We start from the raw sequence: 25,589 nt of genomic DNA, 5'->3' as shown, positions 1-25,589 counted from the left end.
TGCACCTTCAGGATCACATCCGGGCGAGACTCCATGGGAATGAACACGTCACCCCTCCGTGGGTTGGAGTGCAGCTCATAGCGCAGGTGCCCTCCGTAGGAGGAAACCTGAGGGAGAGACAAATGTTGCTGCAAGTCCACACCACTGAGACAAGACAGAGATGTCAGTGCTCAACTGGAGCATGAGCAATGCCTGTGTGTCAGAGTGTTGGGGTCAGGGTGGTCCAGTCACCACTGGCCTCTTACCTGGTCCCCAAGGTAGGAGCTGGGTGCAACCCAGTAGAGCTCCTGGTAGGCATCTGGGAGGTTCTTGAGGTCAGCAGTGATGAGCTGCTCCCTCAGGCTCAGAGTGGTTGGCACTTCGTGGCGGTCGCCGCTCAACAAGAGCCACCCGCTGTTCATGTCGACAAACTGTGGGGGAAGAGCAACTGTGGATCTTGTAGTGGAGTTGCAGAAAGTATTCAGGTAAAGAGCAAGTCAGAAGTGGAAAGGGCAGTGGAAAGGGCTCACACTTCACATGCATCCTGATGAAGCCACTGGAAAGCTGAGCATCACCCCTGTCTCCCACCCAGCACAGTCCCCTCACGCCATGACAGGAGACCCCAGAGACGAGGAAAAGAGGCTGAAAGTGGGAGGTGAGCGACAAAGATAACCCTCCTCACAGTGTAACTTCCAGAGGGGTAGGATTAATGCAGGACAGAGACCCGAGGGCAGCAGGGAGCCCATGGAGCACACCTGACCCTGGCCCCTCTCACCTCAGCTCGGTGCTTCTCCGCGCTGCGGCAGCGATCGGTCGCACCGAAGCAGAAACACTTGGTGCAGCCCTTGGGGTTGGTGGCATCCAAAGAAAATGTCCCCAGGCGGCACTGGTCACACCTCAGGCCCTCCACATTTTCCTGGAAGACAAGCAAAGCTCAACAGGGTCAGCAGCTTCTCAAGAGGACAGGGATGGCTGTGTGAGTGATTAAAGCACAATGATGTGATGCCGAAAGACAATAAAGCAGTCCCTGAACAGGTCTGCTTGCAAAGCTCCCATTAAACAGCACATTCCCTGAGAGAAAGCACCCTTCAAAGAGGCTGGAGCAGGCAGCTCAGCAGCAGTTTGATTTACTTTGCTGCCATGCAAGAGCAGAAGTCGTCAACAGGGCTGACAGCTTTACCTGCAACAGGCTCTGACACTGGGGTGGAGCCAGACTGGCTGTCTCCTCAGTGACAGCACAAGGAGTGAGCCTTCATGGCCAGGAAAAACAGTGCTCTGAACCTTTTCAGGGTGCTCTGAACCTACCACCCCATGGGGCAGGCTGGCTGCACCTCAGGCACACAGACGCTTTCCTCCTCCAGCCCTGCTCCCTCTGGCACACCAGGCACCCACAGCTCTCCCAAATGCCAGCCAGAGCAGGAGAGTGGAGCCAAGGAGAAAGGCACCACGTGAAGGCATCGAGGGACTGACCTTGCAGTGACACTGCCCTGTGACCGGGTCACATGTGCTCGCCTCGGTGCCAGCCTGGTGGCAGTCACAACGCCGGCACTCGGGGTAGTGGTAGTAGCCAGGGGCACAGAGGTCACACTGCCGCCCGATGATGTTGGGCTTGCACCTGGGTGGACACAAGAGCCGCAGTGTTAGAACCTCTGCCGTGCTGCGTGAGGAGCTTTTAGAGCTTCCCCCATTCTGCATGTTTCCTCCCTGTAGCCTGCCGATGTGTCCCATCACTCCAGCGGGGTCCAGGGATGCTGCCAGATGTCCCCAGTGCTGGGACAAGGCTCCCTCACCTGCACTGCCCGCTGTCCACATCACAGCCTGGCTCTGTCAGGTCCTGCACGCCGGGCCGGGAGCAGTTGCAGTCCTCGCAGCCAATGAGGGGGTGGCAGCCAAAGGTTTGGGGCTCACAGACAACACACTCTGGCTTCAGGGTGTGAGGAGGGCAGATGCACTGCCCTGTCACTTCATCGCAGAGACGCGTCCCACAGTCGCAGGCTGGAAAGGGCAGAAAAGGGCTGGGTTTGGCGGAGCAAGACCCAGGAACCCAAGGAGAGCGTGGGGAATGGATGCAGAGCTCAGCTGCTCTGAGGGCAGCTGGGCTGTCCGTACGAAGTGGAGTCATTACAGGGCTGGAGAACACAGCCATTTCCCAAAACAGCCTTCAGCCCTGAAAGAGGCAAACCAGCAAGAGCTGGGAAAGCAGAGCGGGAGACGGGACAACTCACGCCTGCAGTTGGGGAAGCCCCAGTATCCGGTGGCACAGCGGGAGCACTCCCGGCCGATCACGTTGGACTTGCAGGGACACTGCCCACCGAAGGGCTCGCACTGGCTGCCCCGCGCCCCGGCCTCGTGGCACCGGCACGGCTGGGCCCCGTTGTTGTAGAACAGGGACAGCGAGATGGCAGAGTCACGGCAGAACCTCGACGATGTGCTGGGGCTGCGGGGGAAGGCAGGAGGAGTCACCGGGCTGCACATCTCCCCACAGCCTCCCCACCACCCCAAAATCCAGCAGGATCTCCTGCAGCAGAGGGTACTGAGTCAGAGGGAGAGAGAGCCCTGTGACATGGAGATGCCCCAAATACCCACAGGTTTGGACAATAGATAAGGAAAGCCTTAACCAGCCCCCTCCTCTGCCCCGCATGAAGGGAATGTGGTTTTGCTCCCTGAAGAGGGTGCAGGCTGCAGACAGCAGAGAGGGCACCCAAAGTCAAGGGTCTCACTTGATGTAGAAGCTGTTGATGCCACAGCTGCTGATGAAATCATAGGACTTGTCCAGGGGTTCCTCCTGCAGGTACTGAGAGCTGTAACTGTCCTCAGGCACCACAAGGATGTAATCCTGCAAAGCAAGGGCAAGCTGGGTGAGCCAGGCTCTCAGCTGAGACAGGCAGACACCATCCAAAATGACTCCAAAGTCCAAATGCACCCTCAACCTCTCATCCCTTGCTGGGACAGAACATCACACATGAAGCACCCAAGCACTGCAAAGACCAGGGGTCACCCCTCTACTGGGGTCTGTCCATCAGGATCCATCTAATCTAATGCTCCACGTGAGGAGTGCCCCGAATTCACTGGAGTAAAAACAGGCAGAACACCCCAAAAGGCAGCACTGGCTGTGGCTCAGCAGGGAGGAGTCACTGGCATCACCGTCATCTTAAATCTCTAGACATGAAGGCACCTGGTTCCAACTGTCTTTTAGCCATTTATCCAAATTTTGGTCAATCTTCTCATCCTATTGCCTGAGGATAACAAGGGCTACCTGCCCCCATGATGAGACTTGTCTGGATAAACAATACTATGCAGGTCTAAAATATTGCTAGGGTAGGAGTAAGGCCTTACAAGCCACTAACCATTAAGGTTAGAGGTTGCAACTTTCTAGGGTAGTTCAGAGAATGAGTGATAGTGGGAAACATTCCTGCGGTCACACAGGGACAAAAATCCAAGAAAAAACTCCAGCCCTGCTGAAGCCTGGTCCAGCATGCCCTGGGAGCTCCCTGGAGAGAGGCTCACCAGCCACAGCTGCTTGCCCTCTGGCACTCGAACAACCACAGTCAGATCATTGTCAGTGACATCCAGGACAATCTGGTCCTCAGAAACCACCAGGCTCCGGCACCCGTAGCCATGCGGGCAAAAATTCACGTTGGTTTGACCTGAAAAGACAACAAATGTATTGGTCCCACATTTCTCTTGGAGCCCCTATCACATCTCCCAGTTTGGAAGGGATGAGCAAGTCTTGCTTCGTCTTTGCCATTCCCAAAGAACCCGAAATTATTCTCTGGCATGAAAAGCTTTCAGCAGCTCCCCCAGGTCCTCGCTCTTCTCACCTTGCCAGATGCGCCCCCCGTTGATCAGCACTTCCACAGGGAAGGTGGGATGGTTGGGCTGGTAGTAGTGCAGGATGAAAGCATAGCGTCCCAGGGTCTGGATCCGGCTGTTGAACACCACTGCAGCCTGGCCCAAAACGGGAGAACAGAGACAAAAATCCATGTCTGATGCCTGTACTCACAGCTGGGATATTTTTTAATTATTGCACAAATTCGTGCTCTTATTGCACAACTGTCAGGTCTTGAGAATTTGGTGAAGCAAACCCCTTATGTCTCCACACTCCCCCCTCTACTAATGCCACCTGCAAAGCTTTTCCTGGGATCCCAGAGAACCAAGCAGGGTTGGATGGAGCTAACTCAGGTGAGTCCACGGGAATTACAGGTTTGGGGACAAGTTTAAAGTCCATATTCAATTCTGAAAATGCTCATTGATAAGCTACTCAGTAGATAAGGAAAACTTCTCCCTGTCCCACTGGTTCACTGTCACAGCACCAGCAAACCAGCCCAACCCACACTCACTACCTGTGGGGACTGCAGGAGGATGAGCTCTGCAGTGGGGTCCATCGCTGTGAGAGGACGAGGAGCAGGCTCCACCGGGACCCCAGATGGAACCACATGGACAGCCTGAGCCAGGGGGACGTCAGGGGCAATGGGCAGAGCCTGGGCCCCCTCCAAAATGATCGACTGAGAGAGCTTCAGGAACCTTGAGGGGACGCAGGAGCTGCTGCAAAATAAGGAGAAAACAGGATTTAAAGATCTCTGACACAGAAAGAGAGAGGTTCTGGGGTCCTGGCAGGAGAAGCACACCCTGTAACTCCTGGTGGATTACAAAGCATGCCTGCAGAGGGAGAGCTGGCTACCAGGACCTCTGGGGCTCTGGGACATGGGCTCAGCAGGAAGAATAGGAATCTGGCACAGGCTAATTCCTCTGCAAACATTTATTCAAAGCAGTGTCAAAAATCTGGATACAGCGAGTGTCTTGCTGTATGAGAGTAGGCAGAGGAATGCCTATTTGGGATAACACCTGAGTGTCTGCCCCAGGAGGCAGCGTGGTGCTCAGATAAAGGACCAGCAGCCTCACTCCCAGTCCATATTCCATTTCTGCCTGCTCACTGGACACAGGCAAGGAGCTTCACCTCAGCCAGAGACTTCTTTCTGTTGCGTCAAGAACTTAAATGTCTCCAAATCTGAGGGAAGTTAGAGAAGCAACAGTTTTTTTGAACAGCCACATTCATGCTAAAACCATGAGGGACCTGAGACTCGTACCTGTTGGAGTAGAATGTGCCATGGACGCTGATGCAATGCACCTTCGGCTCGATGAGCTCCATGGTGAACTGTGCAGCAGGGATGAGGTACACCTTGTGCTGCCACACGTGAGAGAGAGAGAGAGAGACACCTGGTTATGGGACAGCCTCTGCCACTGGAGCCCACAGCAGTTCCTGTGCCCACTAAGCACTCATCAGACACTTCAGCTAACGCATGGCAGGTCACACCTTTGTCCATTGCCCCTTCTTCCCTGGCACAAGCCCTAAGGCATTTAGGAGCTCCACGCATTTATGGGATTCTTCTATCCTTGGCTGAGCTACTGTGAATGCCTTCAACATAAAAGAGGCACTGCCCCAGAGCTGCAGAGATCTCTCTGCAAGAGCAGCTGCTTCTCCCCACTTTCTCCCCAATTCCAGTCCCATGATCTACTACAAAACACCCCATTGACCATGTTCTCCACCTTGGACTGGTCATGACACAGGCTAAGATCTAGTATCCAGTCCAAACAGTAATACAAAATCCTTCTAGAGGCTGGGTACCACTCCTTGCAACCTGTTGACAGTGCTGCCCTTGCTGAGAGCCTTACCAGGAAGAAGTCAGCCAGATCAGAGGTGAACCGAATGGTGGCCTCTGAGGTAAGTTCAAAAGTTGCCATACGGCTCTGGGAATCTACAGCAATCCCTCGACAAAGGAAACTGCAAGAGAAACACAGATTCTGAAGCCAGCCCTGAGCAGGGTCATGACCCATTTCTTATCTTGCCAGCTATATGTCCTGAAGGGATTTACACAATGTTCCTTTTGATGTTTTTTCTGGCAAGTCATGAGTGAAGTTTCCCAAGGACACCTCAAACATTTGTTTCCTACTGCAAAGGTTGCAGTCTGAAGTCAGACAGGGTTTAACCTGTCTCCAATAAACCTGCCTGTAGGTCATTCCCTAAGTCAAGGCCTCTACCAGTGTATCCAGCTGTAAATGGATGCAACAGATTAGCTCCTGGCAGAGGCATTAGAGGACTATGTTGGCACAAGAACACAATTCCAGTGGATGGCCAGCCACCAAAATCTGTGTCCAGCTGAGGCATTACTCTGTTCATGTGGTAAACCAGAAAAAGTTCCACTCCATGGCACAGGAGGACTGTGCCCTTTCTCCCTTTCAGAGGCGAACATACCTGTAGACACAGGGGTAGAAGGTGAACGTGCCCTGCTGCATGGCTGAGTGTGGTGAGCTCACAGCAATGCCCACTGTCTGCAGGGCGTTGGTGTTGGCATACTCCACCACCAGCACGTACTTCCCAGGCTGGGCAACAGGCAGGGACAGCTGGACTTCCACCTGGAGGACAGAGGGATGACCTGAGGGAGGGTCTTCAGTCCCACTCCCCGCAGTGAGTGTGTGCAGGATGCTACAAACCTCCTCTGCATCTGAGGGGACAATGGGGCAACTCTCACCAAGTCCTTGTAAGCCCTTTACATGTGAGACTGTGTTTTGGTGCCTTGAGCAGGGCATGCAAGCACACAGCTGCAAGGCTGATGGGGCAACAGTGGGATGCCCGTGGGTGTAAAACCCTTCTGGTAGCCTGCCCAGGTGCAGGTAAAGCACCAGAGAGTGGGGGCAGAGGGGTGAGTGCTGCAGTGCCTGTGTGAGGGATGAAACACAAGTGCCACTCACATCACTGCCACTGCAGGTGGCCATCCGTGGGTGGGAGGGGGTGAGCTGCTCCGTGGGACACAACCTGGGGAGCCGGTTGTCCAGCCTGCACACGGCATCCACCCCTGACACAGCAGGGAAGCCGTCCACAGACAGGTACTGATACAGGAGGCAGCTGAAAACATACAGAAAAAAATTGCAAAGTACAAGTGTTACAACAAGATTGTGAGAGTCGAGAGCACCCACACAGCCTGGTCCCAGCCAGGTTTGCAAAAGGCTTTTGGTCTATCAGGAGGGCCAAGGAGAACCTCTGGTTAGTGGGGAGTAAGAGATTGGGTATTATGGGACTAGTGAGGGCAGTAACAATAAAAACCCTCTTCCCTTGCATTGTGCTTTATCCTGGGGACCATTACTATAGTGGAGGGGACAAGTGGTGTCCAGAGACCAACCAGCCTTCTTTCCAACAGGGACAGAGGTTCTGGACAAGCAGATGCACTGAGATGCTCCAAGCACTACCAGTCTGTCATTGCAGCCATTTTCCAGGACTGCTGACTGACACACAACCTGGCCCTGGGAATCCAGCCTAGCAGGGAGGTGGGCTATGGTCTTACTGGGTGAGCTGGCCCTCCATGGTCCATGAGAACACACAAACTGCCTGTGCCATGGATGAGGAGCTCCATGGGTTGGCTTTCTGGGCCAGTGCAGGTTCCACAAGCTCTATAATCCCAGCAAAGTGCTCTACTAAGCAGTTTTACTGTATCCAGACCCTCACAGAGTATGGACTGTATATTCCTTAACCCTGGGCCAAGAGGAGCTGAGTAGGTCCCCCACAGCACAAAGATGTGGAGATTCTTACTTCTGGGTGGCTTGTTCAGGGGCTGGTTGGTAGGTACATGGCTCTGTGACCTTTAGCTGCAGGATTGGTGCTTCGTAGTATGAGCTGGGTAGCAAAACCAGATAGTCCTAAGAGGAGAGATAGGAGAGTTGTTATGTTTGGGACACTTTGTCCCCACAGAGCTGCTGAAGCCCCCATGGTGGATGGAGCACAGGTCCTTACCAGCAGCACACCCTCTGCTTCAACAACCAGAGACCAGGTGCTGGGGTTGAGTACGAAGGGCTCCCCAAAGCTGTTCTGGGGGACGGTGACAAAGGCTGGCTCCGTGCTGGGAGCAAAGACAATCTGCTTGGTCTGCTCTGTACCTGGAGTGGGAGGGATGAGAGGCTGTGAAGGGACTGGAATGGAAAACCTGGGGCTCCACATGGGCAGCTCTGCTCAGGGAAGCAGCTCTGTGGTGCAGCTGGGAGTCCCGGGCTCCCACTCTCTCAGCGCTGCCAGAGCAGATGCACCCCAATTCCACACTGTCCTGGAACAGAGACATCCACTCTGAACCTGCTCAGTAGCTTAATGGGAGAAAAAAAATAAAATCACTGCAATCCTTAATGCCAATCCAGAGCTCTCACAGTGTGCTCTGCATCCCCAGACTGCAAAGCACGGAGTATTACAAGCCAATGAGTATTTCGCCAGCTAGAAAAGGAAGGAACTCATCTGTGAAGAACTTATTGTGAGACAGACAAAAAGAATTGCCCAGATGCATTTGTCCTTAGGGATATTCTGACTCCAGCTCCACAGGCAAGATACTTATCTTCTGGTAAACTCTCAGACCCCCAAGCTGTGCTCGTGTCTTCCTTCTCGCCAGCCACAAACTCTGCACTGAGATTTAGACACTGATTTTAACTGACAGGACAGAAACGGTTTAAGGTCTGATCCTGCTGCTGTTGAACAGCTCCTCGGCTCAGCTGACAGTCCCACAACCTCTGAATTCAATAAAGTTGGATGCAACAATGATACAGCAGGTAGAAGCAGCCTGTCTGCCTGCCCAGCAGTCTCAGGAGCGTTCTGGAGAGCACAGATGAGAGGGATTCACTGAGAATGGCTGCACGGTGAGCAGATGGGATGAAGGAGGAGTGGGGAATGTGACACTGACTATCCTGGTGTGGTACGTGGACATCAAGGCACAAAGCAGAGGACCAGAAGCTAAAGCAAGGGCTTGTGCTACTGCTGGGATGGGTAATCCCTCCCCATGAGTGCCAGCTCTGTGACATGCCTGGCATCAGCTGAGGCTGAGCCCTCGCTTTCCCAGATGGGAAAGCAGAGGTGAGGATGCAAGGAATGAAAAGATTTCCCTGAACAGGCAATGGGGTAGATTTCTTGACAAGCTGAAGTTTCACATCCCTTTGAGATGATATGTAGCTCAAACTGAGGTGGCTTCTAGAGGTGGGGTGGGAGAAACCAGTATTGGCTGCAACTCCTATGCTTGGAAAAGGCTTCCATTTTTTCAAGCCACATCTTCCAACTTTACTTCTTTCCAGGCTGCTTGTCCTTGACCACGTGAAGCCTATTCCACTCAGGTAGAGGGTGGCTGAGCATTTCTGGAGCCTCCCAGGGACGCTGCCCTCCCAGATCCTGTGGTTGGTGAGCCAGTCTGGTTGCTCGCCTTCAGCACTAGAAAAATCAAGTGTTGCTTCTGCACACGGTGTGAAGCACATTAGAAGGCAAATGAGCTCTGCTGCTGGATAGGACAGATTAAATACTTCCTGACCTTTGGTGGGATCCTAAAGCATGACCATGGCTCATGCTTCTCTTGTCTTTCTACTGTGCAATATGACTGGCCATAAAAAGCAGAAAAATAGTATCTTGGCACTTCAAACTTTGCATATCACATCAAAGGCAGAACACCTTCTATGTCAACTCAAGACAGAGGAGAGAACTTCACACACTGATAAACTGGGTGTTTGCTGTTGACAGCCTTGTGCTGTGCATGTATGGTCTGGAGGAAGAGCTTCAGCAGGATGATGTGGCTCCGACATTTGAGGGGGTAAAATCAACCAGCCAACGGCCTCTGGTCTGTCCCCATGCAGTCTTGCTCATATTGTTTCCCAGAATATTTGTTCTTCAGGCTTCTAGGCTTGTTCATACATCTTTTGATGTCTCTTCTTCTCCAGCAGCTCTCGGCTTGATAAGACACTGCACCAGAGTGCAATGCCTGTATAACATGTGCAGTTCCACTCCACTTCCAAACCCCACACCATGTGTGAAGCCTTCAGCCTAGTTTGGGAGAAGTGCACAGTAAGGGCACGACTGCCACATCAGGGCATCTGCTAAATAAAACCACATCCAGCTGCCAAAGTTTGGATCCACTTCCCATCACTTGGCTCATTCTAGTTTTGTGGAAACTCAGCTCAATTCTGCTTGGGGCATTGGGGTGATCTTGTCCCATGCTGGAAAGATTGTATGGAATTGTACAATAGTCTTATCTCCCACAAGCGTGGCTGATCTCAGTCCTCAGTGTGCAGCCCCAGGGCTGCAAACTCAACTCAGCCTTTCAATTGGAAGGGCAGGACTAATGGGTAAAGCCATATGGAAGCGTCTTCTGGAAAGGATGATGCAGGAGGTTGCCTGGGATGGGGAGGAGGTGGCGATGGTGCAGGGGAGCAGAGCAGTCTGTGATCCTTACCTCTCCTTCGTGGCTGATAAGCTGTAATTTTGCCATACACAGTGGCCCCTCCTGAATTAATATACCTCAGGATGACATGGAACAGATAGAGCTCTGCCTCCTTCACGTCTACAGTGACTCTGATTTTATTCTGCAAAAAGCAAAAGAGCACATGGGGCACACGTCACTGGGGGCCAGCTCCTGACAGCCCACCCGCTCTGTGGGAGGGCCTGACCCACCTGCCTACCTGTCTACCTGCCTGCCTCTCTTCCCCCTCCCTTGCCATCCCATGGCACGGCTCTGGCCGGCCACCTGGGACGGGCACACTTGGGATGGGCACACCTGGGACGGGCACACCTGGGGCAGGAGAAGGGGCAGAGGAGCAGTGTCGCAGCGTGGGATGCTCTGAGTTAGTCTAGAAGTGAAAAATGCACTTACAGTTGCCACAAACATTAAACTTTCCTTCCTCAACGACCGAGACCCTCCCTTCCACACTGGCGGGCCCCCGGCTGACGTAGCGGAAGACGAGGCGGAAGAGGTCGGGGGAGGTCACATTGAGAGTCACCACTACCTTGGGCTGGTGGGAGAGAGAAAGGGGAGAGAAGCAGAGCACACCTTCAATTACCTCCACCGCCCGCACTGCCAGCCCAAGCGCAGCCGCTCGGCTCACTGCTCCCAAAGCAACATGCCACAGTGCGAGGAGGACACAAGCACACGGACCCTACTGCAGTCACGGCACATCACGGCACTGTCCCCTTTCTGGGACCAGCCACCGAGGGAACAACCTGCCTGTGGGAGGGGTTGGAAAGGCTCTGACCACATCTGGAAGGTGCTGTGGCACAGCAGGGTGGCTGGGCTATCCTGGGGCACACACCACGCCAAGGGAAAGGTTTTGAGAAGCTCTTGCTTTTGTTACTGGCACGTTGCATCTGGGCTTCATGTGCCATAACCAGCCAGCAGGTACCAAATGCTGAAGCATTTGTGTTTATGGGGCTCTGCTCAACTACCTACAGAAGAGGCTGGGAATTGAGCTGGTGCCTCGTCCTTGGGAGGCACCATCCCAAGGGCTAATGGACTGTGCCACTGATGGTGCACCAGCCCATTGCCTGCCTGGACACTGTTTGGCAAGACCCCAGTTAAGGAGATGCTTAAGTCTGACCCATTTCAAAGAGATCTAAGCTTAAATAACCTCCTGCCTGCAGAGCAAAACTGGGGTCTGCCCAGGGAGACTTCTAATGAGGGCTGTGCATTCTCCAGTTATACTCCATCTTCCCACTTGAAGATGTCCAACCAGAACGATCTTGAGGAGAACAAACTACAGGTGAAACCTGCCAGCAGGAAGCCACATGCCAGCCCTTTTATTGAGGTCTATTTCTATCTCAAATGCCAAAACTGGATGCAACACTAAAGCCACAAGCTTGAGCATGAGCTCCATCCTTAAGCTTTAAGGCTGGGATTTTCTTGAGGAAGCCTACAGGAGTTCATTGCTTAGCTCCTACCTACACATTCAACGGGAAATGGCCCCTCTGTTACTTTACCTAAGCATGAAAAAGTGAAGAAACTGAAAATACATGCACCAGAGTAAGGACCACCTTACATGGGACAAGACTGTCAAGAGAATCACTGCCCTGCATCCCATCCCCAAACACACACACAATTCCGCGAGGGCCATGCAGAAGAATCCACCGTGGAGAAAAAAGGGTCGATAGATGAAACAGCTTCACTTCTAGGGCTTACACAACTCCAGGTTAGCATAAACCATCACTACAGCAAACCAGCTAACAGCAAGGGGCAGAGGCTGAAAGGTAACAAGAGGTCCAAGCCGAACATGGAAGCTAAGGAGGAGATTACTTATTTTTGGAAAAGGGAGGAAAGGTTATGCTGAGTTGTAGGAAAGAGCAGTCAGATGAAAGAACAACAAGGAAACTGAGAGACAGCATTTATAGACATCCCTGTAAGTAATCACCAAGCTACCACCTTTGTCTAAATGGATTAGGATGTCACGGGATTTCCAATTTAGGATCTTTCCCCTCATCAGTCTATGCCATCCCCAGTGCTGCAGGAAATATCTGCACAAACAGGCTATATATACACTGTGCTGTTTATGTTGGCCATCATGTCACTTTGGGGGGTTGAGAAGCACTTGGGGTGAAAGATGTGTGCCAAAAGCACATCAGTCCTCCACCGGCCACATCCTCCCCAGAGGGAGCTGGGTTGGGATGCAGGCACAGGCATACCTGGATGGAGGACATCTGTGCATATCCTCGCCAGCTGAAGCCCTCAAACTCCAGGGGGTTGTAGCCAAAGCGCACGGCACGGCCAGATGGTGTGGTGCCTTCTTCCAGCTCGAATTTCAAGTGGTGAAGGTCAGGGAAATAATGGTCCCGTGCAGGTCTGGGGAAGAGAGAGAGCACTGCTACCTACTGGGCTACCTGCAGGGAGAGGCGAGAGCACACCTCTGCCAGGCACGTGGCTGGTGTGGCAGCTGCCCAGACAACAAGGTCCTCATCCCCGTGGCGGCAGATGACACTATCCCCGAGGGAATGAGCGGGAGGCAGAGCACTCCAAGGTGCATCTCCTGCTGGCAGCTTACTGGGTGCAGGTGGGACCGCGTGTGCTCTGCCGGCAGCGACAGGCTCCGCTCCGCTCCTCGCAGGACGGCCCCAGGGACCCGCCGACGTCGCACCGGCAGCCTGCAGGCAGGAAGAGCCTGTTTATATTCCCTCCACGCTAACAAGCTCCTGGTCACTAATCAAAGGCACGTCCCAGCAGGCAGGGAGCCTTGGGCCGCTATTTTTATTCCATTGTATCCGTTTTCATATTTGGCCCCGGCCCCACTTGGATCGTCTCTTCTTCCACCTCAGTGCTGAGCTATTTCCAGGCGGCCGCGGCAGGAACAAGGTCTGCAAACCCTCATGGCTGGGTGCCGCCAGCAGCAGCCTTGCTCCCTCTTCCCAGCCCTGCCAGGACTGTGTGGGCTGGCTGAGAGCAGCCGGATCTCCTCCTTTACCTCTTCCCATGGGCATGATGGAAAGCAGCCAAGCCCACATGTCCATGCCACCCATTCTCAGTAGGAGGAAGGCACATGGATGCAAGGACATGGCCAGTGGTTCACACACACCAGTTTGTGGCACTCTGAGGAACATATTTTCCTGCCTGTTTGCTCCCCAGGCTGACAGAGCTCTGCCCAGTGGTGGTAAAAGTGCGAATCCAGGTCTCCAGATCCACAGAAGATCCAGCCCCCGCTCTGGGCCATGGTATAGAATCATAGAATCATAAAGGTTGGAAGAGATCTTTGAGATCATTAAGTCCAACCATCAACCCAGTGCTACCACTGTAACCCCTAAAACACTAAACTGTATCACCCAAAAACGATGACCCAAAACAGGAGGTGGAACATCTCTTGCCTCTTCTCTCTACGGTCAACAATCAGTTGTCTATCCAGAGCTACGTGCTCCAGGGTCAGTTCTTGCAGCCCCCCTTATTCACTCAAACCCATCACGAAGGGGACTCACCTTGGCACCCAAAGTAATTTGCATTCTCCACATTGAAGTAGCCGTCCCTGCACGCCGAGCAGAACTGCCCGCACACGTTGGGTTTGCAGAAGCACTGCCCATCGCCCTAGGAGGGAAAAGCAGGCATGGAAATTCATTCCCTCCTGTTCCTTGTCATGGCTAAGCTGTTTCTCAGTTATTTGAGTTCTGGTCTGAGACACTGCAGAAGCATTTTTGAGTTTCATGCTCTACATGGCTTCCTGCGCGTGGGTGGGCCAGATAAGGGCCAGATAACTTAAATTACCCAACAATGCAGGCAAACAAAAATCCAGGCATCCTGGGACAGACCCAGAAATACTTAGGTGCCTAATTTATGACAGGTCTTAATCCCATGTTCTCATGCAAGCCCAGACTGTGGTGCAAGCTTTGAGAAGTCAGCGTCAGGCCTTTCCAGCAGCTGCAGGGAGAGACAGAGCTGAACGCTCCCAACACAGCACACTCAGAGGAGCCTGGAAGCAGAGGAGCAAACCCACCTGCCGGCACTCTGCGATTCTGCTGATGGTGCCCTTGGTGTCACACTTGCAGCCTGGAGAGAGGGAGATGAACAAGAAAGCCAGAAGGTCAATCAGTCCCTGAGAAGAAGCCTGATGGGGTCAGCACCCACCACACCAGAGGACACCGAAAAGGGCTCACATTTCATTTTGGACAGTTACTGCTGAGGACACAATGACTAAAGACATTTGCCTTTTCTGCATATTTGGCCATGAAAAATTAAGCGTGCAAAGTCTGTAGGGAGGGTTGAGAATGGCACAACTCATGGCACGAGCCTTATGTTTCATCCCAAGCAAAAAGCTCCAGGCTCCAGCCTTTTCCCTTTGACGTGTCACTTTTGGGAGAAGACAGAAGGAAGGGCATCACTTCCATCCAGCAATGAAGTTCCCCCCCCCCTCTGGGTTCTGCACCTTTACAGCACAAAGGGGACTTCTTGGGGCTGTGCAAATGCCATTTCCTTACTCAGGCACCCGTAGGGATTCTCTGGAGTCAGGTTCCAGTATCCAGGCTTGCATCTGTCACAAGCTGGGCCTTCAACATATGCCCGACAGGCACAGGAGCCCTGGGGAAAGGGAGGGGGTGAGAAGAGCAGGTTAGAATTTGCAGCACAGTGGCTGAACGTGGGATCTGCTGCTCTGGTGTGGGTAAGGGCTGCTTTCAGGCTGAGCTTAAGGGAGAACTTGGTCCAAAATGAGATAAAGGAGATCATGCAAAAATGACCTGCAGGGGTTGGTGGGTTCATTTGATACTCACCGGGGCCAGCGAAGGATCTGCAACCTCCAACCCTGCTGGGTTACAGGAGCCCACTGGAAAACAGAGGCACAGGGAGGGATTTATGGGACCAGCTCACACACCCAGGCTGTTTGGGGAACGATAAACCCATTTACCAGCACCACACCACTATGTCCCAGGACACTGGAGTGTCCCAAGACATGAGGGAGAAGGGGACTACCTTCGCAGTGGGGGAATCCGTAGGCTCCTGGCACGCAGCTGTCGCAGCGCAGCCCCGTCACTTTGGGCCGGCAGCTGCACTGCCCCGTGTCCTGGTCACAGGTGCCGTGCAGGGAGCCCTCCCGGGAGCACTGGCAAGCTGCAAAACAGGGGAGAGCAACTGCTGGAGCTGCAGGGCACAGGGATTCCTGCATTCAAGGCTTCCCAGCAGCAGCCTCTTTTTGTCTGCCTGACCTTCTCCGCCATCAAAGCAGCCAGAAATATGGGTTATAAACAACACACACGCTCATTCTTCGCTTTTGGTTAAAACCACCCCATCTTTTAAGAAAAACAGTACAAGCTGCAATGTTTACCACACCAATTCATATACATTTATGTGTGTTTTGGAGGCAGGGAAAAGTTTTGGTTGAGGAGAAGGGGAAAGTGTGATCTCATCCCCCAAAAGTTAGTCGCCAGTGACAGATCAGGCTCTACAAAAGCCCAAACACCCAAGAGCAGCACTCGGCCCTCAGGGTCTGCCCTGTAGATGTTGTATGTGGGCAGTGGGGCTGCAGCACCAGGCCAGCAGCACAGCCTGGGCAGTTGAGGGCAAGGGCAGGGCAATGGCTCTGTGGCTTCCTGCACAACCTGCCTCCCAGGAACACAAGCAGAGATCCCACTGCCCTATCACAGGAAAGGTCAGCAAGCTGCTGGGGAGCTGCCCATGCCTTCCCTGCCCAGCCAGTACTCCTCAAATCCCTGCCAAAGGAGACGTTTTAGGCTGACATCCCCAGACTGGCTAATAGCTCATAAAACAATGGATTAAAAAACCCATAAAAATCAGGTGGTTCTTTTCTTTCCTTGCAGTGGCTCCTCTACAGCTCTGTAATGTGGACTCTGCTTTATGAGACAAAAAAAAAAAAGTGACTGCTGAACTCCTGTGAGACCATTTCATCTGTGCCTCCAGCCTCTTCAAAGGCATATTGCCGGCATCAGCATTTGGGAGGAGTGATCTGCCAGCTGGCACAGCTCAGGAGTCTACATTTAGTACAGTGCAAGAGGGTGATGATGCTCTTTTGTTCCCTCAGGGAAACTGTATCACGGATTACTTTTTAATGAGCAGTAAATTCTTGCTGGGAGACATAAGAGTACATCTGGCTTCCAGTCGGGCTGCCGACAGGGAGGGAGATGAGGACGCTCTGCCCAGAGCTGGGGAGGACTGGTCAGAGTATTTGGGGCCACAGGCATCTGCCATAGGCATTGCTCAGCCCTGGCAACTGCAGCTCTGGCAATGCAGTGCCCAGGGAAAAGGACAGAATCACAGAATTGTTTAGGTTGGAAAAGACCTCCAAGATCGTCAAGTCCAACAGTTACGCACGGCCCAGCCCACCACCAAACCATGTCCCCAAGTGCCATATCTACATGTCTTTTAAATCTCTCCAGGGATGGTGACTCCACCACCCCTGGGCAGCCTGGTCCAGTGCTTGACAACCCTATTGATAAAGAAGTTTTCCCTAATATCCAATCTAAACCTCCCCTGGTGCAACTTGAGGCCATTTCCTCTTGTCCCATCACTTGTTACTTGCGAGAAAAGACCAATCCCCATCTGGCTACACCCAAGACAGTTGCAAAGCAATAAGATGGATACTCACGAGTGCAGCTGGGGTACCCGTAGAAGCCCAGGGCACACTGGTTGCAGGTGTGTCCTGCAAAATTCATGTGGCATCGGCACTGGCCAGCTGGGCTGCAGTTGTTGTCTACGGCACCCCGGGAATCGCAGGAGCAAGCTGTAAGAGCAGGACTGTCAACAGCCTGATGAACCCTGTGATCTGTGGCCAACCACTGCTGGTCTGTTATTCAGCCCCCCCCCCGGAATTAGCCATTTCTATCAGAACTAAAATAATTTTTTAATTCCCTGGCATGTCAGGTGGTATTTTCAGCTGGAGTCATGGCCATACCAGGAAAATGCCACTGAGAGTTTTTTACAGCCCATTCGATGTTCCCCAGCAGTTTAGTAGGTTAATGCACTAAAGTGACATGCAAAAAAGGCATAAGCTGAGACATCAGGTCACAGCAGGGTTGTGATGAGGAAGTGTGACTGATAAAAAGTGCTTTGTCTTCCATGCTTTGATGTGACCCATGACCTCCAAAGCAAGCCTGCCAAATTCACAGTGCAAACCACATGGGTTTGGTGTCGAGAAACACCAAAGCCTTACAAAAACAGGTATGTTTTTTAGAAAGTGACAGACCAGCAGGAAGCAGAGGTTAAGGCCCTTACCATAGCAGTGGGGGTAGGAGTGGTGCCCAGGACTGCACTGCTCACACCGTGGCCCAGCAAACTCGGGTCTGCAGAAACAATTCCCGACGGAGTCGCAGCCTCCCGGCAGCGTCCCAACAGCACTGCAACCACACACTGCAACACAGAGAAACCGTCTGCCCTGTGCTGGGAGCACACAGCAAAGCTCATGGCAATGTCTTTTCCTCTGAAAGCTTCTCAGGTGAGTGTTTAGGTGCTGCTCTAAGAATTCAACCCATCAGTTTCACATACTCTTCAAAACGCCCAAAAACCCATTTTCCTTCAACCCCCTGCCAGAGGACTCTGGCTGTGTGTAGCCTACCCGGGCCCATGGGAGGACAGATACTCACACTGGCACAGAGGGTAGTTGAAGTAGCCTGGAGCACACTGGTCACACAAGTGCCCTTCAAATCCTGTTCGGCACAGACACTGCCCGGTCTCGCTGTCACAGGTGCCATCATACTGACCAGGGCCAGAGCACTGGCAGGCTGGAAAGCAACAAGGGCACTAATAAATAAGCAGGTTCTTCATCTTTCCCCTTCCTAGGGAAGGAACCAAGAGCGCCTGGAACCAGGCGCAGTCGCTGGAGAAACCCTGGGGGACAGAGCTGACAGCAAGCATGCCTGGCCCATAGCTCACATCCATAGGAAATTTCTCAAGGGCTCCCCTCAGCCTGGGAGGATGCTGGAGTGTCAGGGATGGGTGGAAAGCAACAGCAAAAGTCATGGGAATTTGTCACTTCGAAGTAGGGCTGGAGAATTCCTTCTCCCCAGCAAGGAGAGAGGGACATTCCTGCCCAGCATGGGGGTGAGCAGGGCGAGCTTGGGGCCACTGACCCCCAGTTACTCACGCTGGCAGCTGGGTCCGTAGTGGCCTGGGGCACACTGGTCACACTGTGTTCCCTGGAAGTTGGGCTTGCACACACACATCCCCACACGAGGGTCCTTGCGACAGGCGTTGCCTTCTGTCCCACCGGCGTAGCAATCGCAGTCTGGAGAGGGGACACACAACAGGCAACACCACACACAGCTGTCAGTCGAGCTCTGAGGTCCCATAAGGACAGGGCAGGAGGTGCCATGAGAGGCAACAGCTCAAGCATTTCCCCCTCTTGATAACCTTCCTACCAGATGCAGATGTTTTAACCAAACCCTGCCCAGGCAAAAAGCACCCCTGGTTCGTGGGATGGCTGGGAGAGCTCAGCACCACACAGGTGTGAAGGTGCTGGGTGGGCAGCAGGGAAATGCACAGGGCAGGCAAATGCTGCTTCCACGAGCCCAGGCAGAGCTGATTCAGTGCAGCATTACCCAAGTGCGGGAATAATCAGAGCCTTCAGGTAACCAGGGTGAGCTTTGAGCTTTCTCTCTGGTCACTCCATGCTCAGCTGCACACGAGACCTCCCTGCTGCCAGGGCAGGCAGGTGCTCTGGGTGAGCAGTGCTGAGGCTCTGAGCCAGCCCTGCCATCACTGACAGCAGTGGTGTGGGGTGCTGGGCTGAGAGAGAAGAGCAAATATCATCTGAGAACTAGAGGGAGGGGAAGGTGAGGAAATGAGAAGGGAAGTGAGAAATTCCAGCTCAGGAAAGAAAAAAACCTGTCTGGAAGATACAGAGTTTAAAATATCAGAAGGAAGGAAAAGGTTATCTGGAGCGTTCTGGGGAGCATGAGACAGAGGAGGATTTGGTGGGAAAAGAGACAAGAAAAAGCACAAGGGAGTAGATGAACTGAGAGGAGTGAGCATGAGAGAGGAGGGAGGTGGAGGGGAGCAAGGATAAGGGCATGGATGAACTTTCTAAACAACACAGAAAGTGACACAGAGGGAGCAGCTGCCCGTGCACACTTCAGAGGCACCCACAGCAGAGCTCCCAGCTCAGCCACAGCCCCTCTGTGTATTTCAGGGGTTTCTCACAGAGAGGCCAGAAAGGGCATCCCCATGTGGCCTGGACCCCAGAAAAAAGTAATTACACAGGCATTCAAGGCTGGAGTTTTCATGCCTATAAAACCAGGGATCATAAAACTTCCTTTCCCCCATCCTCAGCTGCCTCCTCTCTCCGACCACTCCCTGTCTCATACAATCTACGTGCCCAGTAAGCTGAAGATCTGATCTTGCATTGGATGGGGAGATGCAACAAAAATGATATCATGGTGATTGCCAAAGCATCAAGGAAAATTGCACTGCTTACTTATTATCTGTCCTGCAGGAAGCACTTGTTCTCCAGTATCGTTGTGAGTGAAAGCTGGAACAGCTATGCAGAGAAAGAGACATTCCACAGGTCATCACACACCCTCAAAGAAATCCTGTCAGAATATCAAGGGCTTGACAATCCTAAAGCTGAATGGGCTGAATGAAAATGTGGAACATGGCACAAAGCACAGATATCCCACTAAACAACAATCCATTACAGCCCTTGCTAAACTGTCTTTCACGGAAAGTGAGAGATGAAACTCCAGCAAAATGGAAAGCTCCCACTGATTCCACAGAGCTGAGTTCAGACCATTCATCTCTGGTCCAGCTTCCACCCAAACCAAATGTGGGCTTGTTCCTACCTGCAAAAACTCTTCCTGGGACAGGAGTGCCAGGTGGCATGGGGAAAAGGCACATGAAGAGCAGCCACAACTGGAGCTCTTGGCTCTTCCCACACTCCCTGGGTCTGCGGGATCCCAGATCTGATCACCCCGACTTACGGTAGCAGTGGGGGAAGTTGAGGTATCCCTCAGCACAGGCATCACAGTGCTCCCCAGTGTAGTTGGGTTTGCAGTAGCAGCGGCCAGTGAGGTCCTCACAGGTGCCATCAGTGAAGTCAGACTCACAGTTACAGCCTGCAGAGAGGGACAAGCCGACAGCGGTGTCACTGCCTGAGACCCCAGACCCCCTATACCAGAAAAACCTCCCACCCCAATCCTCCAGACCACCCTCCCCAGTGTCATCAAGTCCAGGAGGGCATCTATGACCTACAGAGGAGTTCACACTCACGATAGCAAATGTATGGAGAGTCGATGGGGTGGTCAGGGGACCGATAGTATCCCGGGATGCATCTCTCGCAATTGATGCCAGTGGTGTGATGCTGAAAGACAGTGGGTTATAGAGGCATCAGTTCCTCTGCCTGCAGGACTCAATGTTCATCTGCCAGATTTACTAACAGCCCCAGGTTACACAGGAAGCAGCTCAGGAGTGTCAGCACACAGAAGACATAAATCTGCTCAAAATGCCGCATACACCGATTTGAAAACAAAGCATTTCCTCCAAACTGTGTCCTCCCATAAACACAGAGTGAGTTTCAGCTTCATATCTGACCTCAAGCCCATTTCACTTCCCTCAGATGGTAAAATGTCCTGACCACTTTGTGCTTGCAGGATGGGAACAACCTGTTTCCTCCCGGCAAGAAAGCACAGTGAAAAGTTTCATACTGCTACGTGAATTAACCAGGACACAGTCACCTTGGGTAGGGAAAAGCTACTTTACCACTTTCACTGGGAACTTCAGAGATTGAGAAGACTGGCATTCTGGTGGGCAGAGAGAGAGACAGGGAGATGGCAGCGCCTGAGTGCTGTGAACTAGGCAGGGACCTCCAAAAGACCTGAGCAGCAACCTGTCCCTCCCAATTCCAGTGCCTCAGCAGACCTAACCCTAAAGCATCAGGAAGGTAGTGGTACTACCCAGGGGACAGCTAGAAACCCAAGTGCTATTCTAATTACTGGTGCACACTCCTTTAATCCATGGCAAAGAGAATAAACTTCCAGGGAAAGACCTAATGTAGATAACAGGGGGTGTGTGAGGGGCTTGGTGGAGGTGCCAGCAAGGCTGAACTCCAGCTTGACAGCGGAAACAAACACAAAAATTTGAAAAAGCCTTTTCTACTGGAGCTCTTCAGCCCTACCTGACAGTCAATACAAACACCTCCCCCTTCAAACTTGTCTTCACGACTCTTGCTGGCTTTGTGGCGATCCACCTCCGGGTCGTAGTAGCAGTCATAGGCGTGGCCATTGCAATTGCAAGCTGAAATACAAGGAGACATTAGCTAAGCCACCAGCCCATGGAGATCCTTCAACCTCCAGCTGCATCTCAAGATGTGAAAGCTCCTTTGTGGGTCTGATGTTGGATGGGTTACTTTGCAATGAGAAATGATGCCTGAGTGCATCGGGAGGGGTTACGTGATCTCCCGAGCTCCCAGAATTCTTTCAGTTCAAAAGCACAGAAGCAGCAACTCTCTCACAAAGTCTGGTCGGCAACCAGGAGAGCGCAGTGGGCACAAAATCACAAGTAAAATATGTGCAGGCATGTATGGACAAGCAAGAAAAATTACCCAGCTTTGGGGTCTCAGAGAGTCTGGTTTAGAAAACAACATTCTTGCCTCTGGTATCCCACCCTGGATAGAGGTGAGCTGCAAAATTCAGCATCCAGTGAGGGGGCTTTATAAACGCCCAGGATTAAGATCCTTTGCCACCCTACACTTATAAGACACCGTGTGGCGTAGCTGTGCTCCGTGCTCTGCATTCCTAGTACAGCAGGAATTCCACTGTCGGCACCGACCAAAGGCTTCTCTGGACAAATTAAGATGTCCTGTATGTAAACACGTCCAAACGTAATTCATCTTGGAGACAGAATTGAGCAACGAGACTTGCCTGCACGAACGCTTGGACACGCAGGAGGAACTGGAACATAAGCAGAGTCCAAATCCCACACAGACCTGGTGGACCTCCCTGTGTGAGCCTCAACTGAGCACCACCAACCACTGTGCACAGTCCTCTCTGCTGTGCCAGTGACCTCCCCATCACCCAGTCCCGCACACCACCAACCCCACCGGTCCAGCGAATGACTTCTCTGCACCGCAGCACCCAGGGCTGGTGTGCTTCGCAAAGCAGCTGGAAAAGGAAGGGAAAATCCCAACTCCAACTCACGCTGGCACTCGTTTGCGCTGTCGGCAGTGGCAGGTTTCCACGGGAACTGGTTGTAGCCGGGGCAGCAGCGATCGCAGGACCCGCCGCAGGTGTTGTGCTGGCAGTCACACTGCAGCCTGCAGGGAGGGGAACAGGGCACAGACAAGGTTGGGGTGATGACAGGGATGTGTGGGATGGGGAGCTGCCACTAGTCAGATACACGAACAAGTGATACTTGCGAATCCAAATATTCTGGAAAAGAGGCTTCTAAGGCATTTTTTTCAACTTTTTAATTGCTGATTTATTTTTTTCTGAGCTGAACACCAAACTTGGCTCTTCCAGCACCATTCTCTCCCTTCCTTCTCCTCCACCTTCACTCCTCTCTTTTTCATAGGGAGACAAGGATTAGAGAAGAATCAGCGTGACGCTGCCAAGCCAGCTCTGCAGACAATAAAATGTGAAATGGTTGCAGGTGGCAGTGGTAGAAGCCTGAGCTGAAGCAGATTACTTGTGTAGTGTAGTGTGGTGCAGGGACACAAGGATGTCCCCACCACTGTGCAGGGGCAGCGTGAAAGGAATAAATGACAGCTGAGAGCCGAAGAGGAGCGGGGCCACACAGGTGCCATCTGCTCCCCCAGGTGTGCCTGTGCCACAGGGAGGAGCCATGAAATTTGAATTAAGTCCTTTAGCAGATGCTGGCCCCATGCTCCCTGTGAAATGCACCTCCTGCTTTCCAGGCAGGGCTGTGCTGGGTAAACAGGCGGCTCCGGAGGCGCCAGGCAAGAAATCTCGACAGTCAACCGACGGATCTCGTCCCTGCTTGACCACAACGGTGATTCATTAACAGCAGTGACATCATCTCCAAAACCTTCACTTAGCAGAAGGCGATTCCCATCCAACACAAACGCGTTCTGTTGTATTAGACTTATGGATAATACAACATGTTCCAGCTTTTATCTGTGCAATTACTCATTTCCCCTCAGGGCCTGTCTGCCACTCCCATCCCTCCCTCCCTCCAATGCTTTTCCATTCAAAAGCAGTGTTTAAAAATAAATGTAATTTTTTTAAAACATTAGAGACAAAAGGAGCAGTCACTCAGGGTGAAGTGCAGGAGTGCAGACACACTCATCCGTGGCTGCAGTGAGCTGAGTGCCAGGGTTTCCACCTACACGTAATTTTAAGATGTGGGACCTGCAAGTGTATGTACTGCCAGACAGAGGCAGCAGCATGATCTCACTGTAATCAAACACAGGATGATCTGAAATTTTGCGGGAATGCAATCAGGATCCACGTTCAGCATGATTGCTTCAGCCAGAGGGGTTGACAGGAAGGAGGTCCCAGTGCTGCTCCCAGCCCTGCTTGCTGGTCCTCCCCTTGAAGATGCCACGGAATGCTTGGCCGCAGTCAGGTCTTTGAGCACTCATCATGCCCTGTCCCTGCCCAAATTCCCAGGCTGGGCTGTGGCTGGTAGAGTCCTGGCTGAAGCCTAAGTGGCAGAAAAGTGCCCTGAAATGCTCAGTAGGAACTTTGTTCTCCCAGTGTTTTGCAGACCCAAGGGGGGGAGACTCAATGAAAGGCAAACTTGGGCCATGTCTCTGTAAGAAAACCAACCACAGACCTCTCACCTGGCTGATTACCACTCAGCACTTCCAAGAAAACAAAATTTTAAGGGTTTCTTTCCATGGCAGCAGCTGGAGATCAAAATTAACATCCATATACATACATGTGGAGAAAGATGGTCACTGAGTCAGGGAACTTATAAACCTGCTGAGCAGTGTTAATCTCCCTGACTGGAGGACGTGGCCCCAGCCACACACCCCAGCTCCTTAATGTTCAAGATGTTTGAAAAGCACTGGTTCCATTCCCAGAATGCAAAGAGATGGCACTCCACGAGTAAAGATGCACATTTCAGATGGAGAAGGAGTTATTTATTTAGTCTGTGCTGTCCAGAGTTAGGAACGACCTCTTGGAGAGTTCATCTCTCGTGGCTTTACTGCACCTTGTGCTGAATCCGTGCTGCTAATGAATTATGGACAAATGTGCATAAACTACAATATTTACATGTTTCATTGATTGAATATACACAAGGAAGAAGAGGGAGCGGCTGTGTTCACATAGCACATATTTCCTGCTTGTCCTGACATAAGAAATGAAACCGCAGTCTTCCCACTGGAATTGATGCTCAGCAAGAGAGACTAAACAGTTTGCAGTGAGCAGCTGTGGCAGAGGTGAGAGCAGCACACAAGCATTACAACATCTGGATTTGGCTGGGACATCTGAGTCGCACAATCAAGAGAAAAAAAAAAGCCCCTTCCTCTGCTTCTGACTGCACTGAGGAAAAACCACCTGCAAAAAGAGACTGACAGATGGCACAAATCTACCAGCACACATGGTGCTCTTCCTTCCAAAATGGGAAAGAGGAAGCTAGAGTTCAGGATCCAGCAGTGGGAAAGCATCCTTCATCTGCAGATGTGTATCTGACCAGCCAGGCTGCTGTTGTCTTGTTGGTTATCTTCAGCATCAGGCACAGAGGCAGAGCTGGACTCTTCAGTTGTCTCCTCTCTAGCTTGTGGCATCTGTGATGGGTGTACCCACAGAAACAGTTGCTCTTATCAGACAGATGCAGAGCCCTTGCAGAGTTCTCCTGAGCTCACGTCATGTTAACACACCTGAGCAGTTGCATGTCAACACAGGATTCCTGTCTGGGCTCTCCGTGCCAGGTTCCTGCTGATGCTTATCTCACTGCTCCCAGGGTTTGCCAGGAGAAAGGGCTGTGCCTGATCCTGCTGGTGTTCATCTTTAACCAGGAGAACATTCCTTCCCTCTGCTTAATTCAGCCCATTCCATCTTGGGGCAAAGACAGACAGTATTGAAAAGTGCAAGGAGCCTGGAGGAAGTTGTACCTGCCCACACACTGCAGGTCCCTGCTCATCCACACTCACCCAGGGCCCAGACGTGCTGCCAGCTTTACACAGCTGGATGTGCAGCCTCCATAGCTTGGCACTTCACAGAAACTTTCCAAAGCTGGATAAACATTATCATTTACGGCCAGGAAGTCAGCTCACAGACATGCTTCATCATGTCCCAAAGTCTTTGCCAAGGTTTCACCTCACCTCTATCAAAGTGCTCATCCTGCCTTGCTGGGCAACAGGCACAAGAAACACAGGGTGTGCAGAAGAGGGAAGTTACAATGAGAAGCAGAGACAATAACTGGGACTTTTAACAGGGCTAGGCCAACCCA

General features: G+C 52.3%; 1 protein-coding gene across 3 annotated transcripts in view; it reads right to left on the bottom strand.

The window, feature by feature from the left end:
• Positions 1-25,589, bottom strand: part of LAMA5 (laminin subunit alpha 5) — an 88,322-nt gene that overhangs the window by 18,131 nt on the left and 44,602 nt on the right. Inside the window, exons 7-39 of one of the 3 annotated variants that reach the window (XM_027697169.1) lie at positions 22,370-22,485; positions 21,349-21,467; positions 20,445-20,535; positions 20,156-20,290; positions 19,654-19,716; positions 18,325-18,465; positions 17,825-17,962; positions 17,457-17,591; positions 16,831-16,965; positions 15,201-15,338; positions 15,002-15,054; positions 14,711-14,810; positions 14,230-14,282; positions 13,718-13,823; positions 12,796-12,895; positions 12,440-12,596; positions 10,641-10,779; positions 7,766-7,908; positions 7,565-7,671; positions 6,730-6,883; positions 6,233-6,393; positions 5,653-5,761; positions 5,067-5,164; positions 4,323-4,524; positions 3,801-3,927; positions 3,487-3,626; positions 2,700-2,815; positions 2,205-2,416; positions 1,770-1,974; positions 1,450-1,594; positions 755-895; positions 246-410; positions 6-107 (exon numbers count right to left, since the gene is read on the bottom strand). In XM_027697169.1, coding sequence (XP_027552970.1) covers positions 6-107; positions 246-410; positions 755-895; positions 1,450-1,594; positions 1,770-1,974; positions 2,205-2,416; positions 2,700-2,815; positions 3,487-3,626; positions 3,801-3,927; positions 4,323-4,524; positions 5,067-5,164; positions 5,653-5,761; positions 6,233-6,393; positions 6,730-6,883; positions 7,565-7,671; positions 7,766-7,908; positions 10,641-10,779; positions 12,440-12,596; positions 12,796-12,895; positions 13,718-13,823; positions 14,230-14,282; positions 14,711-14,810; positions 15,002-15,054; positions 15,201-15,338; positions 16,831-16,965; positions 17,457-17,591; positions 17,825-17,962; positions 18,325-18,465; positions 19,654-19,716; positions 20,156-20,290; positions 20,445-20,535; positions 21,349-21,467; positions 22,370-22,485 — 4,246 coding nt within the window. Of the gene's footprint in view, positions 1-5; positions 108-245; positions 411-754; positions 896-1,449; positions 1,595-1,769; positions 1,975-2,204; positions 2,417-2,699; positions 2,816-3,486; positions 3,627-3,800; positions 3,928-4,322; positions 4,525-5,066; positions 5,165-5,652; positions 5,762-6,232; positions 6,394-6,729; positions 6,884-7,564; positions 7,672-7,765; positions 7,909-10,223; positions 10,354-10,640; positions 10,780-12,439; positions 12,597-12,795; positions 12,896-13,717; positions 13,824-14,229; positions 14,283-14,710; positions 14,811-15,001; positions 15,055-15,200; positions 15,339-16,830; positions 16,966-17,456; positions 17,592-17,824; positions 17,963-18,324; positions 18,466-19,653; positions 19,717-20,155; positions 20,291-20,444; positions 20,536-21,348; positions 21,468-22,369; positions 22,486-25,589 lie in introns of all 3 variants that reach the window. The other 2 variants (XM_027697171.1, XM_027697172.1) reach the window with 2 other exon arrangements.

This window comes from Neopelma chrysocephalum, unplaced genomic scaffold, assembly GCF_003984885.1.
Source record: "Neopelma chrysocephalum unplaced genomic scaffold, ASM398488v2 Primary Assembly neopelma1_119, whole genome shotgun sequence".
NCBI lineage: Eukaryota > Metazoa > Chordata > Aves > Passeriformes > Pipridae > Neopelma > Neopelma chrysocephalum.
Note: the sequence above shows the minus strand (reverse complement) of the source record. Positions and strands in the feature narration are given on the sequence as shown.